The 22,772-nt window shown below is 54.1% G+C and overlaps 1 protein-coding gene and 1 pseudogene across 1 annotated transcript in view; one reads left to right on the forward strand and one right to left on the reverse strand.

Annotated features, from left to right (window-relative positions):
* Window positions 1-303: 303 nt before the first annotated feature.
* UNK (unk zinc finger) overlaps window positions 304-22,772 on the reverse strand; it is a 41,104-nt gene continuing 18,635 nt past the window's right edge. Inside the window, exons 2-16 of the mRNA XM_032241659.1 lie at window positions 16,057-16,266; window positions 14,438-14,614; window positions 14,143-14,273; window positions 13,530-13,665; window positions 12,865-12,982; window positions 11,133-11,217; window positions 8,962-9,104; window positions 8,351-8,551; window positions 7,713-7,778; window positions 7,078-7,252; window positions 6,122-6,223; window positions 5,800-5,988; window positions 3,287-3,468; window positions 2,573-2,830; window positions 304-1,841 (exon numbers count right to left, since the gene is read on the reverse strand). Of these exons, the coding sequence (XP_032097550.1) occupies window positions 1,686-1,841; window positions 2,573-2,830; window positions 3,287-3,468; window positions 5,800-5,988; window positions 6,122-6,223; window positions 7,078-7,252; window positions 7,713-7,778; window positions 8,351-8,551; window positions 8,962-9,104; window positions 11,133-11,217; window positions 12,865-12,982; window positions 13,530-13,665; window positions 14,143-14,273; window positions 14,438-14,614; window positions 16,057-16,266 (2,329 nt within the window). The 3' untranslated portion in view covers window positions 304-1,685. The remainder of the gene's footprint in view (window positions 1,842-2,572; window positions 2,831-3,286; window positions 3,469-5,799; window positions 5,989-6,121; window positions 6,224-7,077; window positions 7,253-7,712; window positions 7,779-8,350; window positions 8,552-8,961; window positions 9,105-11,132; window positions 11,218-12,864; window positions 12,983-13,529; window positions 13,666-14,142; window positions 14,274-14,437; window positions 14,615-16,056; window positions 16,267-22,772) is intronic.
* On the forward strand, window positions 3,393-4,822 carry LOC116525649 (annotated as a pseudogene).

Raw genomic sequence — 22,772 nt, forward strand, 5'->3', positions numbered from 1 at the left:
GGGAAGCCAGTCACCACTAACCACACAACCCTAAAGAGTCCTAGGGCCTGGGAGGCCTCGGTGTCCAAGGCTAAGGGTTCCTGTGTCATCAACCCCAGCAGGCCTAGGTTGGAGAGCACTTGAGCTGTCTCGAGGCCTGATGGGTCCAGGGAGCCTCCAGGCCTCTCCAGCTGCCTTACCATACCTCAGCGATTTGGGCACCAGCTATTTCCATGACTGAGGCAGGGCTCCTGGACCACCTCATAGTTCAGAGGCCCTCTTTTGGGGCCCACTCCCCCTCACCCCATGTAAACAAGCTACCACTGTAAGTTCATATTTTATTTCCAATAGGTTTGGAGCTTTGTTGATTTTTGCATTTTTGTAAAAAAGGAAAAAGTTTTCACTTAATTCATTGAAAGCCCTTTCGTGCTGAGCCCAAGGGGGAGCCTGGGCCAGGACCAGATCCTCTCAGCCCTCTTGCTCCTATCCCAGACACCCGGTGCTGGGGGCGTGGCTGCTACCCTCCGCCCGCTCTGCCCTCCCGCCCCTGCTGCATCTCTTTCTGTACAGAACAATTTTTAAAATGGAAGCTAAGACACAATATACACTGGACAGGCGCACACACACACACGCACGCACACAGGCGTCCGCCCAGAACAGGGCAGGACACCAGCTGCACTCAGAGAGCACCAAGGAATGCATACGGAGCTCCTCCGGGGAGGAGGGCAGGGCCTAAGCCCCCTTGGTCCTCAGTCCACACTCCTCCCGGCCAATTGCCCTGCTAGCTGCCAGAGGGGGGAGGGGACAGGGATAGCTGGGGGCTGCTGGGGGGGGGGTCATAGAATGAGTGCCAGCCTGGTAGGTGACCCTGGGGCCAGGGAGGCTCTTGTGGGGAGTCCAGGGGGAGAGGACTGAGGGTAGACCCCAGGCCTCAGGAACCTGAGGGCTAGAACTCCTGGGCCTTGCCCCTCGAGGGGCTTCAAGGGCCCAGGTGTCAGGAGTGGGGCTGGCCCCGAAGCACTGGCCTCCAGCCCTTCTTGTTCTCCCTAGGACTCAACAAACATTTGGTAAACCTAGGAGCTACACCAGCTGAGGCCCCCCCCCCAGCATACCCCCTCGGGCCTCCCTGAGGCCCTCACAGCTGGGGACTAGGCCCGCCCTGGGGGACCCACATCTTCCACACTCCACCCTTGCCCTGGCAAGGAGGGAGGGGGAGCAGGGTCTGCCCTGAGGGCTTCTCCCTCCCCTGAGTGCCTTCCAGTCCCACCCTTGCCTGCTCAGGCCTCAGGAAGAAGTTAAAAATGGTTAGTTCCTACATTAAAAAAGAGACAGATTCTCTGCCAAAAGGCCAGTGGGAGAAGGGATGTTGTCTGTGCGGTGGGAAGGGCAGGGAGTGGGTAGGGGAGGACTGCAAAATAGTTTCTTCTTTTAAAAAGTGCTTGGTAAGTCTTTTAAAGTGTGTGTCTATATCTATGTACAGATATACACACAGACACTGTCCACGCCACCACGCATACCTGCACACATACGGAAATGTATACATATACATAATCATATACATATACATACATACACACACACATTATATATATATATATATATATATATATACATATCTATATATAGATATATATACTCGTATATATATATACTTTAAAAAGTCCTAGATGAGAAGATCTGAGCCAGGCTGGGCCAGGCCTGCAGGGTCACGACTGGAGGGCGTGGGCCCGGCCGGGCTGGCAGATGGGGCACTCGCTGCCCTCGGCGCAGAGCTCACATAGCGCAGCATGTTGGCATGGCAGCACCGCCCGCTTCTGTTCCTGACACTTAAGGCATTTCACTGACTGCATATGGAATACGGCCTGTGGGAAAAGGGGCATTGTAGTTACCAGCCATGGGTCTAGCCCCAAGTTGAGCAAGGAGTTCCCTTGATCCTCACTTCAGCCCTCTTGGGATGGGGAAACTGAGGCACCAAGCTCAACAGTGTGCTCCCAGAACCCTACTGGCAGGTGAGAGAGCAGGCTGAGTCCACCTCTGCATGGGGCACGGCCAGCCTCTGACAACACCCATCCCTCACAGAGGCTTTGCCCAGTCTCATTTGACCTTGTAATCCCCAAATGGGGAAAATGAGGCTCAGAAAGGGCTGGGACATGCCCAGGGCCACACCTGGGGGACTGGCTGCCAGAGAACAAAGGAAAGACAGCTCTTCCCACCATGCCATGCTGGCCCCTGGGACCCAGCAGGAGACCTGGGAGGCAGGGCAGCCCTGGGGTCCTGGGCCTCTCTGGAAGGTCCGCCGCTCCATGGAGGGTATACAGGATGACTTACTTAGGGCCCAGGCATTTGAGCGCAGCTTGGTCAGGGCCGCCCTCAGGGGTGCTGGCACTGGTGCCCCTCACCCCTAGCCTTCTCACCTTCCCCGCTGCACTCTCCTTACCCACTCCCAGCAGGCCGCCCTTTTGAGTGCTGGCCCAGTGCTGGACAGAGACCCTCAGGAGGGTGGCCAATCCTGGAGCAGCCTGGACCAGGTCAGAGTCCAAGGGCTGGCTGAGGCCACTGTACACCCCACCCAGGGTTCCCCAACCTGGCTGACCTTGTCCACTTGCTCCAGGTGGGCCCGCAGCTGCTTCTGGAGGGAGTAGAGGGTGGAGAGAGACAGTGCCTCCAGGTCGGAGAAGGCGGGCAGGGCCTGGGGCTCAGGCCCTGTGTGTAGCCGCTCCAGCTCCTCCTGGAGCTTCTTCACCTGCACCTCCAGGGCGTCCCTCTGTTCCCGGGCGAGCTCACACTCAGCACCCGCCGCGCTGGCCCGCTCACCAGCCTCCTCTGCCTCCTTCTTCCAGGCGTCACAAGCCTGTGGGCCCAGCATACAGTCTCATCACAATGGCCCTGCCTAACCCCTGTGTCCCCAGAGGGCTGGGCCTAGCACAGCAAGGGGAACAGGCCAGAGCTGGGATCCTGGCAAGCACCCATAGGGGAGCCGGCTGCAGGGGGACAGGGGGCCCATTTCAGAACCCAGAACCTTGGACTTGGAACCCTGGAGAGGCAAGGCTACTGGGAAGAGGCAAGTGGTCCTGGGACCAGACTACAAGCAGCTCACAGAGGGAATTCGAAGCCTGCAGTAAGAGTAACCACCCAGGGTCCTGACAGGCAAGGCAAGTCCTCCCAGCAGAGAAAGCGAGCCAAAAAAACTGAGTTTCTGCTCTGTTCAAGTCCTGCTCTCCCCCACCCCAGGCCCGCTCTGTGAAGGAAGGTCTTGGGCTGGATGCCCCCAGGCATTGGGGAAGGCCACAGGCCCGGGGACTGGTACCTGTTTGGCCTGCTTCCAGGACTCCTCCCACTGCTTGATGGTGCTGTTAGCTTCATCCAGCTCTTGCCGAAGCCGGGCCAGCTCAGCAGCCCCTGGCCCTGACAGGAAGGCGGGGGAAGTGCCCGGGGAGAAGCTTCCAGAGGCAAAATGTTCCCAGATGCTGCTGTTCATCCCATTCAGACCTGCCCCAAGGAGGAGAAAGACATCAGCTCTGGAGGACTTTGGGCCCAGGCCCTGGCCAGCCCTGCCTCGGGGTTCCAGGAACTGGCTGTCCACTGGATGGGTATGCAAAGCTCCAGCTAGTATCAGGCCAGAGAATTTTGCAGGGACAGGAAGGCTGTGACGGTGCAGGTGATGTGGGCGGAGTGAGACCTAACCTTAAGTTTCACCTGCTACTTGATGCCACTTGCCTTCTGAGGCTCAGCATCCTCGTGTGGGAAATGGAGCTCCCATTGCTGGCCTCACAGGGTAACTCAGGGGACTCAGGAAGTACTGCACGTGAGAGCAGTCCCAGGCGCCTGGCAGTGGCAATTTATGATTGTAGCCTTTTTGCACCCTGATGTGAGGCCCAGGAAGAGATAAGGGTTTTCGAAAAGACAGAGCCAGCCGGGGCAGGAAGAGTTCAGGTAGCCTTGGGGCCATCCCACCTGTTTTACAGACAAGGACCCTGGATAAAATGTGTTACCAAGAACCCTACAAATTGTAAGTGGCAGGGTCAGGACACAGAGAGGCCATCTGGTTCCAAAGGTCCATGCTTTCCAGTGAACTATGCCGCATGCACAGCCACCCACCCACCACCAACCCAGCCACCCTCTGCTCACTCGCTCAAAAGATGTTTACTAACATCAGGTCCCCCTGCTCTGGCCCCCCGGGCAGCCCCTGTCTTCCCTGAGAAGGACCCATATATCCACCTCTGGCCTCACTCTGCCTACATGCACTTTCTGGTGACATCTTCCTTGTTCCCTTTCCCACTAGTCCAGTCAGGATGTTCCAGAACCAAGTTTAAGACGCTTTGCTCTCTGAGCCACACAAGCGCACCCACAGAGGAGGGGCATGGTCGTGTGTGGAGACTCTGCAGCAGACACTGTCTGAGCCATCTGCCCTGTCCCTGAGAAAGACCTCAGAGTCACCCCACTCACGAGACCAACCCTGTAGCACGTTCTCCTGTCCTGCCCATCTCTCCTCCTCCCTCAGAGAAGCTCTCCCGACTCCGCTGTCCAGCTAGGTCCCTCTGCAATTCCCAGGAGGATCCCAACGGCTATGCCCCTCTGCTTCCCACACTGGCATGGCTGCAGGGCACATCCCACTGCTGGGACTGTTGCACTCACACCTGCATCAACACAGCTATGCTCAACAGTCACATGGTACAGGAAGGTATGCGTGGCCAGTAAGTGGGGCTAAGTCAAGATGCCACCAGAAGCTGGGTGTGGTGGTGCACGCCTGTGGTCCCAGCTACTCAGGAGGCTGAGGTGGGAGGATCACCTGAGCTCAGGAGTTCCAGGCTACAGTGAGCTATGATCACACCATTGCACTCCAGCCTGGGTGACACAGTGTGTCCCTATCTTGGGGGAAAAAAAAAAAAAAAAAAAAAAGATGCCACCAGAATATGGGGCAAGTCTGGAAAATGCAATACCAGGTACCTGAAGCTGACAGAATCAACAACAGAGAACAGCCTCTTCAAAACTGCAAGGTGCTAGGAGAGCCATGTGCTGCTCTGGGATCAGGAATGAGATAAGGGAAGCCACGAAACCCAAGCAGAACTCTGAAGGGCTCAGTCCCTGGGTCTGAGCAAAATGCCGGCACTCTCAGGGAGGGAGCTCCCGGTCTCTGAACAGCTGCTGGGGGGAGTGAGAGCAGGGGTGCCACGTGCTTCCCATCCCACTCTCAGGAGCACCCCCTGACATACACACGCACAAGAGGAGATGCACAGCTGGCCCGCAGAGGCACAGCCCCACAGGTCTCTGCACCATTCTTCTAGCCACTAAATCTTGAAGTGCCCTCAGGAACCCCCAGTCCACACCATTCTAATTCTGTGTTGGGCAAACAGCGTTCTGGGCCAGCCCTGGGCCTCCCTGGCAGGAAGGGCACCTGGAGGCAGGGGTCAGCCTGTCTAGCTTCTCCCTTGGTGCCCATGAACCTGGCTCGTGTGAGCCAGCCTCTCAGAGCCTGGGGTGACTGGGCAGAAGAGAACATGCTGTGAGAGACCAGGCCTGGCCCTGGCAGCTCCGAGCCCCCGTTCTCACTCGCACTGGCCTTGTGCCCTGCACTTCAGACCCATTATTCCATTCAACCCTCACAACAATCATAGGAGGCAGAGGCTGCCGTTTCACAGCAGAGGAAACTCAGGTAGAGAGGCTCAATCACTTGTCCAGGGTCTGACTCTGCCTCCTCGCCCAAGGCCTATGCCCTAACCACCAGCCTGGCTGATGTGCCTCAGACAGGGTGGCCAGAGACACTTCTAAAGGCTCAGGTTCCTGCCCCGGGGCTTATCAGTGAGCTACTCCCCCTCTTACCCAAAGATCCATGTGATGCTGAGGTCCCCAAAAATGTATTTTCCGACTGGCTCAGGTGGCCCTGGGGCTGCTGCAGGAAATGCGAGGAAAGGCTGACGGGAGGGGATGGGGACGCTGAGTGGAAGGAGGCAGAGCTGCCCAGGGAGCCGGGGATGTTCACGGGCGCAGAGCTCTGTAGCAAGCTGCCGCCTGCAAGAGAGGCCCGGGGAGGGTGGGCCGGGTGAGGCCAGCACAAGCCAGGCGGGCCACATGGAGCAGGGGGCCTGGGCCAGGTGGGAACCTGAGGAGTCCTCCAGGCTGCCCTGCCCACCCCGCCCCGTACCAATGGTGATGCTTCCTGGGTGGGGCACCGTGCTGTTATCGAAAGTCTTCTCCAGGGCAGCCACACCAAACTCATTCAGGTCCAGGTCATCCAAAGCAGACTCTAGGGACAGAGAGGAGGATGTGACCTCCTAAGGGCCCGTCTGACCATGACCACCTCATCTCCTGCCCACGCTGCATCTTCACACCCGTGCCGCACTGGGCCCATGCTCTCCGAAGCCCTGCACCCTTCCTTCAGCTGCCTCCTGTGGCAACCCTGACTCCTGACGCCACGTGCCGGTGATGTCCAACCCAAATGTCTCTCCTTCCTGAATCCTTCTTTGACACTTCCAGGAGGAATCATGTCCTCCTCCAGGGTCCCTGCCTCGGACAGGGGCTTTGCCCCTGATGTTACAGCTCGAAAGTCTCAGCCCTGGGCTCAGTGGGGGTGGGCAGGTCTCTGGGCACTCAGTGGCTGGCGTAGAGCAGGTGCTTGACAAATGTCCACTGCATGGGAAATTTCCCTCTAGAGGGCAGGAACAGCATGTTGTCATCTGTCTCCCCAGTGCCTACCACAGGACCTGGCGCAAAGCGGTCACCTAGAAATGGGTACTGAAAGAAATGAGCACTGACTTCTAACACAAGAAATTCTGAGAACGTCGTGCTGGCTGTTCACTGCACAAGGATACCAGTGAGATGAATGGGGGCTGAATGACATGTCTTGGGGTGAGACTATCCTCACCCAGGGGAAAAGGCGCCTCTTTCTAATTTGAGCAAAGGAGTTCTAAGGGCCAGTCTTGGCCCTACACCTTGGGGTCATTCACCCTTTAGCTCAAAGGACCTGGAGTGCCCACCCTGATTTTCCCAAGACAGATGTCTAAGGGGACTGGTGTGCCTATTTGAGTCTTGCTTCAGAGACGGGGGTGTCCCTCGCCCCAGACCCAGTCCTGGGCTTGCAAACAGAAATGGCCTAGTTACCTATGACGGACTCTACCGTGTCGCTGGTGGGGTAGAAGGGGAGAGCATTTGCATTCATGCCAGGGATGCTGCTGGTGCCCACTGGGCTAGGGGGGGTAGCTGCCAGGCTGGAGGTGATGCTAGAAGAGATGCTTGAGGTCAGGGGGCTGCCTGCGGGGAGAATGCCCAGCATGTCCTGCAACGAGAGAGGGAAAAAGAGAGGCAATGGAATGCCTGCATACGGAGGCCAGGAGAGGGGCTAGGGGCAAGGGAAATGGCCCATGCCAGCTCTAGTCCGGGTGCCCCCATGCCCAGATGGGCCCCGCCCACCCGACACCTTGTTGAGAGGCTGGAGTCGGAGGTGCAGAGGTTGCCAGGCCCACTCACCCCTACAGTCCTGTAGCAGGGAAGAGAGAAGCGAGTACAGGGCCTGGCACTGTGCAGAGGCTCCAGAAACACTTTCTCGACTGAGTCTAGGAGGTGAGGGGCTCCGGGGCCTGACCCGCTACCCTCTCTGGATTTGTGGCTGGGACCCCACTTTCATCCTGCCCTCAGCTTTCAGGGAAAGCGGTGCCTCCCACTTCCCGAAGCCTCCCGGGGTTCTGGGCCAGCCCTGTCCACAGCAGAGGGGAGGAAGGGGGCTGAGAGCTCTATACCTGTTTGGGCTGAAGCAGAGGCTGCTCTTGACTCCTGGGCTCTAGTGAGTGAGGTTTTAATTTGGCCTAAGAGAGAAAATTCAGGGAGTAGATGAATATGGTGCTGGGGTTCCCTGAGTCCATCTGACCTTAAGGCTGTAGGTTCCAGGGGCAGGTGGTGGCAGACATGCAGTGCCTCTTCACATGTGGGCACACCCCTCCTTCTTCCTCCCACCCCCTACTCCCTTCCCCTACCCTAAGCAGGGAGCTGCCCTTCTCCTCCAGATGACTCTACACCTTATGTAAGCCCAGAAGGTTTCTCTCCAGGCCCAGTTAGGGACCCCTGTGTCCTGCTTCCCCAGGCCCTGGCTTTCCATGAAGGCAGCATGGGGCAGGGGAAGGACTGCTCCCAGGCAGGACCAGCTCCTCTCCTAACCAGCGCTGCAGCCCTAGGGAGGCTGTGCAGCTTCCCCAGCCTTCCTGGATTCAGCTATAAACAGGCTGACACTGCTTCCTCTGCTCAGTCCTGGAGAGGCTGAGGACAGAAGAGTCCTAGCTCCCAGTCATCCTCCCCACAGGTGGACCAGGACACTCTTCCAAGCTTCTCTTGCCCCACGCAGGAGAAGGCTAACCTCACTGCTGCCCCCCTTATCCCTTACCTGGCATTTGAAATTTTTCAGGTACTCGGCTCCCACCTGGTCTTCCCTCTCGAAGCCAGGAGCTTTCTTATAGCTGCCAGGGGCCAGGCCAGACTCCCCAGGGAAGACAATGCCCTCCAGGTTTGGGGGCTTCCTGATGGAGCTAGGCGGGGAGCCGCAGAGGTTAGATGGGCTGCCTAGGCTGCTGTTTCTACAGAGGAGCTGTGGAGAAGGAGGGGAAGGAATGGGCCAGTAGGCACAGCACAGGCTGCTGTGTGACCCATCCTCCACCCTCCACAGAGGCGAGTCTTCAGTAAGGGGCACTTTCATCTGCCAATGAGCAGCAATGACCACTTGGGGACTCCGAACCTCACAAGGGAAAGTGGGGTGACATCAGGCTTTGTCCCTTCCACCAGACCTACAGGCTGATCAACACAGACTCTGGAGACCACCCTCCCTCACCCCCCAGCTGGGGCTTTTGATGAAGAATGCCGGGATGGAAAAGACAGAATCCCCTGGCCCAAGGTCAAATACCAGGGTGATCTCCCCAGGCCCAGGCTGAAAGGGCCTAGGAGGCAAGCGTTGGCTCTATGAGGCATGGTGCCCACCCACTCCCCAGGATGGGCACGTACGGCACTGAGGTCAGGGGCATGCGGGCTGGAGGGGCTCACAGGCACCGAGTCTCCAGCGGCAGACGGCATGTACAGGACAGGACCCGGCTGGGTGGGGCTGGACACAGCTGAGGAAGGCTGCAGGTCGTCACTTAGGGGTGGCTCTGCAAGAGTCAGGGGCAGGGGTCAGCAGGCCCAAGCCAGCTCTGTCCCTCCAAAAATGCTCCTGGGTCCCTTCCAAAGGAGACCACGAACCCCCCTGCACATAAAGGAAGGGTTCCTACATCATCTCTAGTAACTCTGTGTCTGTGTGCTTACTGTGTGCCGGGCACTGTGCCAGCACTTTGCAGTAATTGTGAATCTTCATGGTGACCAGAAAATATCAGTAATATGGTCTCCATATTATAAATAAGAAAACTGAGAAGCAGAGTAAAACCACCAAGGTGACAGAGCTAAAAAAAACAGAAGAGCTAGGACTTGAACGCTGATCTACCAACTCCAAAGCCTGAATCACTTCCTTACGCTGTCTGAACCAGGTGGTCCCAATGCCCAGCGCTGGGCATCAAGAATATGCTTCTCCCTCCCAGGGCCCTCCATTTATTTTCCATTCTAATCTCAGAGATAGGGCCTGAGCATGGAAAGAGGTTAAGGAGACCCAGGGCAGTATCCTGGGGTGGAAAAAGGCGTTAACAGGTGTGCAAGCTGGAGCTCTGTCTCCAAGATTGGTGGCGGCCACAGTATCATGCTAAGGGTCCAGATCTACACTGTCCCATGAGGCAACCGAAGGCCTGATGTGGCTACTGAGCACCTGAAACAGGCTAGTCTGAATGGAAATATGCCATAGCACTAAAATCTGTATCAGATCTCCCAGACTTAGTACAAAAAAAGGTAAAATGTTTTGATGATATATATTTTTTGAGACTGAGTTTTGCTGTTGTGGCCCAGGCTGGAGTACAATGGCCTGATCTTGGCTCACTGCAACCTCCACTTCCTGGGTTCAAGGCACTCTCCTGCCTCAGCCTCCCGAGTAGCTGGGATTACAGGAATGCACCACCATGCCTGGCTAATTTTTGTATTTTTAGTAAAGACGGGGTTTCTCCATGTTGGTCAGGCTGGTCTCAAACTCCCGACCTCAGGTAATCCACCCACCTCGGCCTCCCAAAGTGTTGGAATTATAGGCGTGAGCCACTGTGCCTGGCTGTTTTGATAATTTTTTATATTGATCACTGAAATGATAACCTTTTATATTGGGCTTTTCTTTTTTTGAGATGGAGTCTTGCTCTGTCACCCGGGCTGGAGTACAATGGCACGATCTTGGCTCACTGCAACCTCCGCCTCCCAGGTTCAAGCGATTCTCCTGCTTCAGCCCCCTGAGTAGCTGGGATTACAGGTGTGTGCCACTATGCCCCACTAATTTTTGTATTTTTAGTAGAGATAGGGTGTCACCATGTTGGTCAGGCTGGCCTCAAACTCCTGACCTTGTGATTCACCTGCCTTGGCCTCCCAGCGTGCTGGGATTACAGGTGTGAGCAACCGCACCCGGCTTTTTTTTTTTTTTTTTCATTTTTTGGGACAAGAGTCTTGCTCTGTTGCCCAGGCTGGATTGCAGCGGCACAATCTCAACTCACTGCAACCTCTACCTCCTCGGTTCAAGTGATTCTCATGACTCAGCCTCACGAGTAGCTGGAATTATAGGCGTGTGCTACCATGCTCAGCTAATTTTCATATTTTGCTGTATTTGTTAACATGCTTAAAGATTTTAATTTTAAAATGATATATGGGGGTTGCATTATATTCTGACTGGCTAGCTCTGCTCAAGAGGTCTGAGCAGGACTCAGCAGAGAAGACCTCCATGTTCCATTAGTGATGTCTGTCATAGATATACCATGTGGTAGCTTCTGGGATTTGCCAAATCAGCTGTGAGAGGCACAGCGCCTCAACCCTCCCAGGGACCATGAGTGCCCAACCAGGGGGATGGTCCCTGCTGTCTCTGTCTTACTACCTTGGAAGCTCCAGGCTTTCAAGGCCACTTCCAGGAAGGTGGGGTAATGGAGCGGACAAGGCCTGCTGCTGGCAGGCCGGGACTCCTGTGCAGGGCGTACTGCCAGGGGCCATCCCCTGCCTGAGCATGAGCAGGCCAGGGGAGAGAGGGGTGGAGAGGGCACTGCTCTGGGGCAATGGGAACAGCATACGTTCTACGTGGGCAAAGGCGCAGAAGGGTCCTCGGGGACAGCTGCCCGACTGCTGCATGTCGTTGCACTTGGTGGACTTGTAGATCTGGAGGGCAGAGCAGAGGTGGGTCAGGCTCAGGCCCTGAGGGAAGGCCGAGCAGGCTCCCCTTCCTCCAGCATGGGTGGGCTGACTTAGTCATCTCTTGCCCTGTGCCCCTGGCCCTCCCCTCCCCTCCACTATGTCTCTCCCTACCAACTTCTTATTCAAACGCCTGAGGCAGCCCACCACCACTCCCCACTGTCACTGACACCCTCCCTTCTGGGGTCACAGGGCCCACCAGCCCTCCCAAAGGGATCCCCCAGGGACTCTCCACTCACGGGCATGGCCAGGGCTGTGCCTCCAAGCATGCACCCTGGGCATTAAGGGAGCCATTATCTCAGGCAGCCACCCTTGTCAACCTGCCCCCTGGTTTGTGACCTATACTAAGTAACTTTCCACTCTGCTGTCTGCAGGTACATGAGGTAGTTTCTGTCCGCATGTCTACCTCAGGGTGTCCTGCTTCCATGGAATACCAGGGGCAGGGACTGCAGGTGTCTCTCTGAACCCCAGACAAGACCTAGGCACACTGTTATGATTCAGGCTACCTCATGGAGCCAGAGGGCAGGGGAACCGTGTCAGGGAGGTTGCTTATAATCTAGGCTCTGATATGAGACAGGACAACGGGAAGGATGGGAAGGAGCTCGTTTATTTTTTCAATCCCTTATTTTTTTTTGAGATGGAGTTTCGCTCTTGTTGCCCAGGCTGGAGTGCAATGGTGTGATCTCGGCTCACTGCAACCTCCACTTCCGGGGTTTAAGCAATTCTCATGCCTCAGCCTACTGAGTAGCTGGGATTACAGGCATGCGCCACCATATTTGGCTAATTTTGTATTTTTAGTAGAGACAGGGTTTCTCCATGTTGGTCAGGCTGGTCTCAAACTCCCGACCTCAGGTGATCCGCCCACCTTGGCCTCCCAAAGTGCTGGGATTACAGGCGTGAGCCACCTCGCCTGGCCAATCCTTTTTTTTTTTTTTTTTTTTTTTGTGACGGAGTCTTGCTCTGTCACCCAGGTTGGAATGCAGTGGCTCGATCTCAGCTTACTGCAACTTCTGCCTCCTGGGTTCAAGGGATCCTCCCACCTCGACCGCCTGAGTAGCTGGGATTACAGGCACACGCCACCACATCCAGCTAATTTTTGTCTTTTTAGTAGAGATGGGATTTCACCATGTTGGCCAGGCTGGTCTCAAACTCCTGACCTCAAGTGATCCACCCACCTCGGCCTCCCAGAGTGCTGGGATTACAGGCGTGAGCCACTGTGCCCAGCCCTATTTTTTCAATCCTAATGTCACTGGATTACAAGCACCATAAGTGGCATAAAGCCCAGGGTGGGCAGGTCGTCATACTCCATCTACGCCTGCCCTGTCAGGAGGCCTGGGGGACACAGAACTGGAAGCAGAGGGCTGCTTGGTGAGCATGGGCTCAAAACAGAAGAAGCTGCCAAACTCAGCAGACAGGACTTCTCTAGGCACTGCCTGGGGAGGGCCGGTGGCTGGGACTGCAGGCATGAGCCACTGTGCCTGGCCAATCCTTTTTTTTTTTTTTTTTGAGATGGAGTCTCGCTCTTCACCCAGGCTGCCAACACCTGCCCTGACCCTGCTTGCCTCTCTCTTTACTTCCCAAAGGCCCCTCGCCTCGCCCTGCTGTGGGGCCCACCTCGGGGTGGAACTGTTGCTCGGTGCGGGTGTGGCAGTACTGGCAGGCATCTCCATTCTCACATTTGCCGGGGTCTCCCCACTCATCCCCGTGCTTGACGTTTGGACATGGAGACGACCTGGCCAACAAGAGGGTGGGGTCAGACGGAGGTAAGAGAGGGTGAGATTGGAGCCTAGCGGGTGCCACCTGGACCCCGCCTCATAGGCGTGGGCACAGAAATGGAAAAGACCAGCTGCAGAGTCAGGGCCTTGCGGGTGCCACAAGCCAAGCTTTCTCTGGCTCAGCCTGGCCGCATCACCATTAAGGATATTGTTTGATTCCCCTCAGCCAGGCCCTCCCACCAGCCCAAGCAGGGTCAGGCTGGAGCCATAACCGCAATGTCCACACTGTGGCCTGGCCCTCGTCCAGCACATTCCCCTCAGGATCAGAAGCGGGGGGGCCACAGAGACGATCTGACCAGGGTCCTCATTCATGCAGGAGGTGAAGCTGGGCTCCTACTGTCCAGCCATCCTCACTATGCCCCACCCCGGGCCCTGGGTCTGCGATCCTTTCATCCCCAGGGCCAGCCTCCCCGCCTCCCGGAGAGCCACACTGGGAATAGCACCTGCCTGACCCCTTCCCTGCCACTCCTCCCTCCCGTGGCTGGCCTCCTGGGGCCAAAGGACCTGTATTTGTGCTTCCGGGGGCTCCGCCGCCGGTCCTTGCTGTTGTGGTGGTAGGGACAGGCATAGCCTTGGCGGCACAGCCGCGGGGGCTTCTTGCAAGGCTCCGTCTTATAGTTCCCCAGCACATAAGCAGTCTCTGCACAGGGGGCCAGAGGGCAGGGGTCAGGTGATGGGAGCTGGAGCACCCCAAGACTAGCAGGACTGAAGTGGAGGGAAGGAGAAGCCACTGGGAAGGAGTCTAAGACTGGAGGCCCCTGAGAGATGAGAGTAGGGCCCCTCCTCCCAGGCCATGGCTCAGCCATGGGTACGGTAAGGCCGAAAGATGCTGTCCCTCAGAGAGACACCCACAGCTCACAGGGTGAAAGGGCTGGAAACATTTGCATGTGCACTTAGATACGTGCCTGTGCACGTGTGAAAGCCTAGGGGGATCTTGGGAACATGATGTGTCAGGGAAAACACCTTTAGAGGCGCCTTTTGAACGGCGGGTGTGGGGTGGGATGCGGGCCAGGTCGGGGCTTCGGTTGAAAACAGGCAGTAGGTGGCGATGAGCCAAATCCCCCGGGCTGCTCTGAACTGGACAGGGATGGAACAGCCAGGGCATGGGTGCCTGTACCTTGCCACCGAGGCTCCTCGCTGAGGATCTTTTCTATCATGGCGTGGCTCGCTGCCCCGGCCGACTGGCCCTCTATGCTCCCCTCTACCGTGGTCTGACCGTTCTGCAAGGCCTCCATGGCCTGAAGCTCCCTGAGAGGAGAGCAAAGAACAGAGGGTGGAGAGGGGGCATGAGGCGGCAAGAACCAGAGTGCCAGCCCTCCACTGCAGTCTGTGATACTCACCGTCATCAGCCGCCAGGCCCCTGCCCTGGACCCCAGCCTACTGCCATCAGCCCAGCCCAGCACCCAGCCCACCTGATGTCGTAGACAGGGGAGCGGAGGTCATGGGGCCCATGGGCGAAAGCGCAGTGCAGGCCGTTTTTGGTGCAGTTGCCTTTCGAGTCTGTCTCGTGGATGCAGATTCCAGTTTTGTAGTAACGAAGGTGGTATCTGCGCTCAGTGTCCCCTGTGGTTCTGTGCAGGAATGGGCACCTGGAACACGGTAGTAGGGGTTACTCAACTTTGCTGCCTGTAGCCTAGGCTTCCCTGCCTACCCCGTGCCCTTTCCCCAACTGTTGAAAGGCTTTCATTATGGCCTGGAAGGTGCACTAGGAAGAAGGGAATGACATGCCCTCCTTCCAGGTAAGAGAGCCTCCCTGCTGCTGTTCACAGCCTAAACTGGGCCCAACAGGGCCTCGTATTCCTGGGCAGGACAGACACCTGGGAGAACAAATGGTGCCCAGGCTTGAGGACCATCAGAGAACCAAATGATCCACTCAAAACTTAGGCACACCCCTCATCCTTTGAGTGCTTCATTAAGCTAGGGGTAGGGATCTTTTCTATCATGGAACTCTGTGAGAAAGAGGTGCTGGGCCGGACCAGTAGCTCACACCTGCAATCCCAGCACTTTGGGAGGAAAGGCAAGAGGGTTATTTGAGGTCAGGAATTTGAGGCCAGCCTGGGCCACAAAGTGAAGACATCCCCCTACCAATCTCTACAAATTAAAATGTTTAAAATTCATGGCTGGGCATGGTAGGTCACACCTGTAAATCCCAGCACTTCAGAAAGCTGAGGCTGGCGGATCACCTGAGGACAGGAGTTTGAGACCAGCCAAGCGAATATGGTGAAACCCCATCTCTACCAAAAATACAAAAAATTAGCTGGGCGTAGTGGCATCCACCTGTAATCCCGGCTGTTGGGGACGCAGAGGTAGAATTGCTTGAACCAGGCAGGTAGAAGTTGCAGCGAGCCAAGATCGCACCATTGCACTCCAACCTGGGCAACACAGTGGAGTTTGACGGTGCGGTGAGCTATGATGGTGCCACTGCATTCTAGCCTGGGGAAAGAGGGATACCCTGCCTAAATAAATAAAAATTATAAAAATTAAGAAAAGAAAGAGAGCTGATGTAGAGAAGGTTCTATGAGACAAGTAGGGTCAATGAATATTCTCTCTCAGTGATACTCCCAGGTTTGTCACCACCTTATGTTTGTCATTATTTCTCTACAGAGATTTGCAGTAAGATATTTAGGGTCAACAGACCTGGGCACCGGTGAGGCACTCTCTCTCTAAACAGCCAGCTTTGGTAGGAACCGCATGGGATGTGGGGCAAGTGTACCCCCCAGATAGGGAAGGGTCCTGTGATCCTCCGGGGAGGATGAAAAAGGGCCAAGGAGCCTGCTGGGTTCAGATGTGGGTCCTTAGGCTTAGCGAAAGAAAGGCCTGTTTTAGGTTTCTTAAAGTGGGAAAGGGAAATGACATCCCCCGCCCCAGGAATGGTAGGGTCTGAGCCCAGGTTCAGGCCATGGGCTGGGCTGCAACAAGTCCTCTAAAAGCAACCTCTGGCTGGCTTCCCCGAATCTGCCCAGCCTACCCTGAGGGCATCTGACCCAGAAGGAGACATGGGGCTCCTCTGAGGACAGGCTGGGTCACTCACTCGTCGCCCTCCGGGCAGAGGCCTGTAGCCTCGTCGTACTTGGTGCAGTAGACGTCAGGGCTGTAATTGAAGGTGCCGTCCCGACGGCGGATGGACCGGCGGCGCCGCTGGTTCACGAAGTGCCAGTGGAAGCAGGTGTAGGGCCGATGCTGCGTGCATTTGTGTTGCACAAAGAGTGGGCACTGCTCCGTGCGGAATTCCTTCAGGTACCTGCAGAGAGAGCCCCGTGTGGGGCAGGCCAGGAGCAGAGAGTGAAGTCTCCAGTTCCGTTAGCCGCCAAGTCCCCTGAGGGCCCTGCCCTGGGGTGCTAGTGCCACTGGGACACCAGGAGAGACCCAGAGCTGTAAGGCTGCACCTCAGCTCTAGGATCCAAACCCACACCCAAATCCCACACGAGCCTGAAAGGCAGGAACCACAGACCACAGGGCCCTTGGCCGTCAGCTGCTTGCCGTGTTGACCAGCTGTGGTGTTCATCAGCAGCTTGGTTCTCTGAGCCCTCGCCAAGGTTTCCCAAGCCAAACCACTAATCACAGGCAAAGGGCTGCAGACAAGAGCATGAGGCGCCTCTCCCAAACTCTACAGGCCTCTGCTATTCAGGTCCACCTGCACGTTGTTGCCAGGTCTCGCCTGTACCATGAGCTGGAGCTGAGGGGAGAATCTGCAGATAAGCACTTGGGCTTTTCAGCTCTGAAGCTAAAGGCCCAGATCACAAGGCATCCCTTGGGATTACTGACTCAGTAACTACCGTCCTCTGCCTGCCTTTGCCCAGACATTTCCTAGCACTACCTAGATCTGTGCTTTGGGAAAAGCTCATACTGATATTCTGAAGAGACCCTCCCACCCACCCCTGCTGCTCCAGCCTGTTTTGTCCCCGGTAGTGTCACTGTACGTGAGTACCTGCAGCAGCTGGGCTATTTATGTCCTGGGGCATGAAGCTGTCTCCTTTTGGCCACCTCCTCCCAGCCTTCACTGGTGTCTCTCCTCTGCCCTGCGTGTATAATGGCCAAGGCACTCCCAAATCTCCTCTCCCACATCCCATCCAGCAGAAGGCCCCAGACCCACTCGCCCCCTTACAGGACACACTGTCCATCTGGGTTTTTGTTCGCTGCATGTGTCCAGGTTGTGGGGGGTGGTCTCCTAGACTAGCCCCCCCTGCCAACCCCCAAGCCCTGGGAAGGACAGGCAGATAGTATAGTTCTGTTTAGTCTCTTGAGCCTAACAATGCAAGCAACAAATGGCTTGGGATAGGGCATCTGAGCCACTGAGGATGGTGCCAGAGGCTTGGAGATTGTATGCGGAAAGAAGTGTGAAGGGAACAGCAGCCTGACCTGAAATGGCTGCCTGGGTTCCGAGCAGAGCCTGGATCCAAGGGCATGGAACAAAGGCCAAAGGGTCCAGCCCCCGTCTCTGGCTCATGCCAAGACACTCAGGGCCTTTCCGGTCTGGCCTAATGAAGGTGTGGGGGCAGGCGGGTCCAGGGCGGAGACCTTTCAGACAGGTTTTCCTTTTTTTTTTTTTTTTTTTTTTTTTTTTTTGAGACAGTCTCCCTCTGTTGCCCAGGCTGGCATGCAGTGGTGACATCGCTGCTTATTGCAACCTCCACCTCCTGGGTTCAAGCAATTCTCCTGCCACGGCTTCCTGAGTAGCTGCGATTACAGGCACCCACCACCACGCCCAGCTAGTTTTTGTATTTTTAGTAGACATGGGATTTCGCCATGTTGGCCAAGCTGGTTTTAAACTTCTGGCCTCAAGTGATCCACCTGCCTCAGCCTCCCAAAGTGCTGGGATTACAGGCATAAGCCACAGACAGGTTTTAATACAAATGAAAAATCCTCCCAGCTTTAAAGCGTGAAGTGTCTAGGTGTATGCACCAAGAGGCCTGGGGGCAGGCAGCTGGATGCTCCATAAGGAGCACAAAGAGGTTAAGGAGCAGTGAAACCTTCAGAGTCCTGCTGTTTATTCAGCTCACATTACCGGGAACCTACTAGGTGCAGGCACGGTGCTAAGCAGTGAGGACCCTGAGGAAGGGGCAGGTCCCTGTCCTTAGGAAGCTCATGTTTTCATGGGAGAGACACATAAATAACAGGGGAACAGAGTGTGGAAAGGATTATGAGGTAGGTTTGCTCAGGGGCCTTGCACAAACAGTGGGAATTGCTCCATGTGGAATTCCTCAGGTACCTGCAGAGAGATCCTTCTAAAAGAAGGATCCTTGACCCAGGTTGGGATGCAGGAAGGAGGAAGGGAGAAGGGAGAGGTACCAGTGGATGAAGAATTTCAGAGTGTTTTAGGCACAGAACAGTATGAGCTTGGAGACAGAATGTGTCTGGTTCTAAGATCTCCCAGTTCCTTTGTGGATGTGTGTGGAGTAGGAAGCGAACTGGAAGACAGAAGAGGAAGATGAGGTGAGGTGCAGGAGGCAAATTGCAAATTTCATCTCTGGGCCCCAGGTACATCCTGAAGATACCAAGCAGAAATCTGGAAGTCTCCCTACAGCCTGATGTGCTCTCCTGGTCCCTTTGGCATTCAAAGCAAAGGTCCTTCTTCTACTTTACTGCCTGGTTAAACAGAAAGCTGTGCTCTCCTGCTGCACACAGATACCAAGCCTGTCACTGAGCTCGGATACCCATTCCTCAAACTGCTAGGACCATCCGCTTCCTGATTTTTTTGGACCCTCAAAGAGACTACCTCAGGATGTAACAAAATGTGAGAGAAGGAACTTTCCTGAAAAAGGACCAGGACCAGGACCAGGACCAGAAACACAGAAGAGTTGAGGCATGGTTAGAATGGGCAGATTCAACATGGTGAAACCCTGTCTCTACTAAAAATACAAAAATTAGCTGGGCATGGTGGCGCACACCTGAAATCATAGCTACTCAGGAGGCTGAGGCAGGAGAGTCACTTCAACATAGGAGGCGGAGGTTGCAGTGAGCCAAGATAGCGCCACTGCATTCAAGCCTGGAGACAGACGGAGACCCCCTTTAAAAAAAAAAAAAATGGGCAGATTAAGGATGAACACCCAGTTAAACTGGAATCTCATATTAGCAATGAATAATATTTTAGCCTAAGTAAGTCCCAAATATTGCATGGGACATATGTATCCTAAAGAAATTACCTGTTTCCAGTCAGGCATGGTGGCTCATGCCTATAATCCTAGCACTTTGGGAGGCTGAGGTGGGCAGATCACCTGAGGTCAGGAGTTCAAGACCAGACTGGCCAACATGGTGAAATCCCATCTCTACTAAAAATACAAAATTTACCCAGGCGAAGTGGCAGGCGCCTATAACCCCAGCTATGTGGGAGGCTGAGGCAGGAAAATCACTTGAACCCGGGCGGTAGAGGTTGCAGTGGGCAGAGATCATGCCACTGCACTCTAGCCTGGGCGACAGAGTGAGACTCCATCTCAAAAAATAAAATAAAATAAATTAGCTGGGCAGAGTGGCACACACCCAGCCCACTAATGTTTTATAAAGCACTTTTTTTTTTTTTTTTTTTTTGGAGATGGAGTCTGGTTCTGTTGTCCAGGCTGCAGTGCAGTGGCCTGGGCCCAGGAGGTTGAGGCTGCAGTAAGCCGTGCTCAAGCCACTGAACTCCGGCCTGGGCAACAGAGCAAGACTCTCTCAAAAAAAAAAAAAAAATTATAATTAAAAAATTAAGGCTGAGTACGGTGGTTCACACCTGTAATCGCAGCACTTTGGGAGGCCAAGGCGGGTCAATCACCTGAGGTCAGGAGTTCGAGACCAGCTTGGCCAACATGGCAAAACCTCTGTCTCTACTAAAAATACACAAATTCACTGGGCATGGTAGTGGGCACCTGTAATCCCAGCTACTGGGGAGGCTGCGGCAGGAGAATCGCTTGACCCCAGGAGGCAGAGCTTGCAGTGAGCCGAGATCACGTCACTGCACTCCAGCCTGGGTGACAAGAGCGAAACTCCATCTCAAGAAAAAAAAAATTATAAACAACAAACATCAGGCTACATGAAATCTAAATTCAATCACTTGCCCCACTAAACCAACAGTGGTAATGAGTAAGGGATTAATGATAAATTAGATAAATTACATCACCCTTAAGGAGATGTTAAACCAAGGGCTAAACTGCTATCAGCTGTTTCCAGATGTTTAAATCCTGTCCCAAGTTGTTTAAGTTAATAACAGATTTATCAGTGATTTATCAGATTTATCATTTTCACTCTTTTCCAAGGAGTGTTAGAATTTGAATACGCTGAATAAACAGAAAAGTACTAGAAATGACTGACAGAAAAACTAGTGTGTAAATTTAGAGGTGATAGGGAGAAAGCATTTCAGTTTACATCTACTTCCCCACTGCTTCTAAAAGAGTGTTTAGCCTCAAGCTGACTCTACCCCCCCTGCTGCCACTAACCTCCCCCTCTCCCCAACAACAAAATACACTCTACGGCAGGGTCAGCAAACTTTTTTTTGAGATGGAGTTTCACTCTTGCTGCCCAGGCTGGAGTGCAATAGCACAATCTTGGCTCACCACAACCTCCACCTTCCCAGGTTCAACCCATTCTCCTGCCTCAGCTTCCCAAGTAGCTGGGATTACAGAATGCACCACCACACCCAGCTAATTTTGTATTTTTAGTTGAGATGGGCTTTCTCCATATTTGTCAGGCTGCTCTTGAATTCCCAACCTCAGGTGATCTGCCTGCCTCAAGGCCTCCCAAAGTGCTGGTATTATAGGCATGAGCCATGTCGCCCAGCCTATTTTTTTTTTTTTTTTTTTTAGACAGGGGCTCACTTTGTTGCCCAGGCTGGAGGGCAGCAGCTCAAGCAGGGCTCACTGCAGACTTGACCTCCTGAGCTCAAGTGATCCTCCCAGCTCAGGCTTTGCAGTAGCTGGGACTAGAGGCTCGTGACCCCATGCCCAGCTAAGTTTTTTTTTATTTTTAGTACAGACAAGGTCTCACTATATTACCCAGGCTGATCTTGAACTCCTGAGCTCAAGTAATCCTCCCCTGCTTTGATCTGCTGAAGTGATGGGATTACAGGTGTGAGCCACCACACCTCGCCTGTAAGGAGATTTTATGTGTTTCATCTTTGATAATGTCTTTTTGCACACACAGATATTTCTAAATGTTAATAACATTCCACAAGCATACAGGTTTGTTTTTTGTTTTTCCTTTTAGAGACAGAGTCTCACTCTCACCCAGGCTGGAGTACAGTGGCACAATCACAGCTCCTTGCAGCCTCAACTTCCTGGGCTCAGATGAGCCTTCCACCTGAGCCTCCCAAGTAGCTGGTACAAGCATGCATGCGCCACCATGCCTAGCTAATTTTTGTACTTTTTGTAGAGATAGGGTTTCGCTGTGTTGCCCAGGCTCAAGCATATTATTTTTATTCAGGATATCCATCTTTTAGATGACAATTATATAATTCTATTTTTTTTTTTTTTGAGACAGAATCTCACTCTGGTGCCTAGGCTGGAGTGCAGTGTCACAATCTCAGCTTACTACAATTTCTGCCTCCCTGGTTCAAAGGATTCTCCCTGCTTCAGCCTCCTGAGTAGCTGGGATTATAGGTACCTGCCTAATTTTTGTATTTTTTAGTAGAGACAGGGTTTCACCATGTTGGTCAGGCTGGTCTTAAACTCCTGACCTCAGGTGATCCGCCTGCCTCGGCTTTCCAATGTGCTGGGATTACAGGCGTGAGGCACCACACCTGGCCAGAATTCTATTAATCTTTTTTTTTTTTTTTTTTTTGAGACGGAGTTTCACTCATGTTACCCAGGCTGGAGTGCAATGGCGCGATCTCGGCTCACCGCAACCTCCGCCTCCTGGGTTCAGGCAATTCTCCTGCCTCAGCCTCCTGAGTACCTGGGATTACAGGCACGCACCACCATGCCCAGCTGATTTTTTGTATTTTTAGTAGAGACGGGGTTTCACCATGTTGACCAGGATGGTCTCGATCTCTTGACCTCATGATCCACCCACCTCGGCCTCCCAAAGTGCTGGGATTACAGGCTTGAGCCACCGCGCCCGGCCCTGAATTCTATTAATCTTAATAGTTATCTATTAATCACTTCCAGTTGAAGGTTTGGCATAAATTCAGCTGTGCAGGTTAATGGATTTAGTTTTATTTTTTTAGATGGAGTCTCACTATTGCCCAGGCGGGAGTGCAGTAGCGCAATCTCGGCTTCAGCTCACTGCAACGTCCACCTCCCACGTTCAAGTGATTTTCCTGCCTCAGCCTCCCAAGTAGCTGGGATTACAGGTATACACCACCACACCCAGCTAATTTTTTTATTTTTTGGTAGAGATGGGGTTTCACCATGTTGGCCAGGCCGATCTTGAACTCCTGACTTCAAGTAATCTGCCCACCTTGGCCTCCCAAAGCGCTGGGATTACAGGTGTAAGCCACCACATCCATCCAGTGAATTTCAAAATAGAGCCATTTCCTTTGCATTCATATCAAGATGCAAAATCCCTGACAGAACTATAGCCTGCATTTGGAACATGTGTGTAGGAATGGAGAGCTTGCCATTGTTTTTACTTTTGATAGCACAGAAGTATACAAGTCAGCTTAACATGACATAATGATTTAAACATTAGCTGTCATCAAAATGACTTCACTGCGGCACAGGGTTTGCATAAGCACTGTTTTGCTTTGCAATTTTAGGTTGAATTCATTAACAAACATTACCTAATCCGAAGCAAAAGCTAATTTCCAAAGCCATTCAGCATTCAATAGTAGTGGCTGAG

The sequence above is a fragment of the Sapajus apella genome, unplaced genomic scaffold (assembly GCF_009761245.1).
Source record: "Sapajus apella isolate SASKATOON/1434 unplaced genomic scaffold, GSC_monkey_1.0 scaffold48, whole genome shotgun sequence".
In the NCBI taxonomy this organism is placed as follows: Eukaryota; Metazoa; Chordata; class Mammalia; order Primates; family Cebidae; genus Sapajus; species Sapajus apella.